A 2,703-nucleotide genomic window follows, 5' to 3' on the forward strand; every position below is an offset into this window, starting at 1 on the left:
TATATATATATATATATATATATATATATATATATATCATGTTTCCTCTGTAATGTATTTCTAATCTAACTATGAACATAAAAACGAAACATCCTAATAGTCAGGAATGTAATGTAAACTGTTACAGATGAGCTGCATATTGAAACCTTCACTATGCACAAAACCTGTTACGAAGGAAGGTTAATATCTAAACATGCATTTTCTCGTAATGGCCACAGCTATCAGGTTGTGGTACTTACACAGATGGGTTTCACAGCCAATGTCCTACTAAGGAACAACAGCAAGTAATTAGTGCAATTTCATGTTATATGATATCTCTTCTAAAACATAGCTGCACCAAAGTTCAGTATATGTATGCATGCTTTCATCTAACACAGTTTTTATGTGTATATTAAAACTGCTTTGAGGCTTCTTTTAGTATTAGGCTCAAGTATATTGTACAGAATACAAAAACAAAAAGCCATATAAATTCTGCAAATTTCTTATCCTAATTGTCTTTGTCTATTTAGACAATGTTGGTAATCAAAGAAAAATATGATTAGAATTAGGCAGAAATATGATTAGAATTAGCATTGGAATAGATTGAGGTAATTACTGATATGATGCATTAATTATTTCAGTTTTTCTTTGATTTGCTTTGTTTTTTTTCAACCTTGACAAGAAATGCTATGTCATAGCTGAAATGCACATATATATTCAAGCAAGATAAATATTGGTGGATATATATATGTGTGTGTGAGTGTGTGTATACTACATATACATGTGTGTATGTGTACAATGACATGTAGCCAAGTGGTTTGGCTGTTGCACTTGCAATCACTAGATCATGGTTTCAATTCCCAAACCGGATGGTGCATTGTGTTCTTGAGCAAAACAATTTCATGTCACTCTGTGATCACTCTGATATCTATGTGTGGTACCAGGGCTGGTCCTAGGGTAACTGATGCCCTAGGTGAATCAAATTTTAAAGCCCCACCCCCTCCACAGGGTGGGGGGATGGTAAGCGAAGGGAGCCCACCAAGGAAGTTTTTAGAAATATGAATAAACACAGGAGCTATTTGAAGTCACTTGTAAAGGAAAATTTTAAAATTTATTTCTTAAAAATTAATGAAAAAATGCATAATAACTAATAAACATAATGTATTGAAAATTTAATATTTTACTAATTGGATGCGAGCAAATATGGTAAACAAATAGTAGTTCACCAAGCCCTTGTTTGTATTTTCCTTATTTGATTTGATTTGACTCAAAGGTGTTGTTTTTTTTATTATTGGTTGATGAGATATTTAAATACTGTTATTTTTTAATCTTGGTACTTAAAAGCTAATTTTGTGAGCTTTCTGTCTTGCAAAATCTTTTACAAGCTTTTGGAGTGGAAGTTTCTTACAAATTTCATATTCTATGGAAATGTAACTAGTCCAGTGAGCCTCTCTTGGGCCATTGAAGTTCTTAGATATGTCTTTATTAATTTAAGTTTTGAAAAGCTACACTCTCTGCTTGCGACACTTACTGGTAGGGTGAGTAGAATTCTGGAAGTGATGTACAAATTTGGAAAGATTTCTCTTTGTTGCTGCTCGCAAAGTAGCTCAAGCACTTTCAGAGGACCATAGGATTTTACAAGTCTTCTTGATATGACATTCAGCTGATTAGTCAAATCTTTAGCATCAGTATCCTTTGACTCTCGAACCAGTAGGGCAGACTCAAGTTTTGTGCAAAATTCCATTACTTGATGAGAAGTTTTATATTGCAAAGATTTTATAACATACAGAAAGCCAAAAATGGAATTTACTTGTTTCAGTTGTTCAAAAGTGTTCTGAAACTGAGTTAATTGATGTATCCAGTATTGCAAAATAAAAAAGTTATTTTGTAGCTTTGTTTACTATCCTGGAGAGGTTAATTTTTTTCCTTCATATGAGAATTGCTGTTTCTTTCTCCTAATGCGCACTGGCTTTGCTTCAAATTCTGCACACATACCAAATTCATCAGCTACCTCACGAGCATTAGCAAGTACTTTCTTCAAACTTTTTATCACCTCAGCAATCAATAAGATACTCTTTGGTTTGTTCAAGCTCTTTAAGTGCAGAGTCTATACTTTTGCTAGTAATGTTAATTTTAAAAAAATATTATACCAAAAAATTAATGAAGTCACAAAAGTGAACTTGGAAATCTCATTGGCAAGAGCTTGAGCATCTACATGTGAAGAAGTGCCACTTGAACCTGTGAGGTTAGCATCATCAGCAATTTCAATTAATGCATCATAAACTTTGCCAAGCTCATAACGAAGGGGTTTAAGGGCATCAATTCCATTCTCCCATCTTTTTTCACTTAATGGTTTCACAGTTAATGATGTCACGTGAGATTTCAGAGCTTCCCATCAATGTGTTGAGAAAGAAAATTAAACATAAATATGTTGTACCAGGTCAAAAAACTTTGTTGTATCTAAACAGCTCCTGGCAGCATCATTGACCACTAAATTCAAACTAGGAGTACTGCATGGAGCAAAATATGCTCTTGGATTAATATTCAGTAATCTTCTCTGCACTCCATTATCTTTACCTTTTATGTTACTTCCATTATCATATCATTGGTCATGCAAATTTTCAACTGATAAAGACACTCATGAAGTTTCTCTAGAATAGTGTCAGTGATGAAAGCATCAGTAGCTTCCTTTAGTGGAATAAATGCCAAAAAGTGTTCCCCAAT

The 2,703-nt window shown here is 33.4% G+C and overlaps 1 protein-coding gene across 1 annotated transcript in view; it reads right to left on the reverse strand.

Moving 5' to 3' along the window:
- LOC106880017 (enolase 4) overlaps positions 1–1,723 on the reverse strand; it is a 38,290-nt gene extending 36,567 nt beyond the window's left edge. Inside the window, exon 1 of the mRNA XM_014929814.2 lies at positions 1,511–1,723. Within this exon, the coding sequence (XP_014785300.2) occupies positions 1,511–1,723 (213 nt within the window). The remainder of the gene's footprint in view (positions 1–1,510) is intronic.
- Positions 1,724–2,703: the final 980 nt, after the last annotated feature.

Source organism: Octopus bimaculoides, chromosome 14 (genome assembly GCF_001194135.2).
Source record: "Octopus bimaculoides isolate UCB-OBI-ISO-001 chromosome 14, ASM119413v2, whole genome shotgun sequence".
Taxonomy (NCBI): Eukaryota; Metazoa; Mollusca; class Cephalopoda; order Octopoda; family Octopodidae; genus Octopus; species Octopus bimaculoides.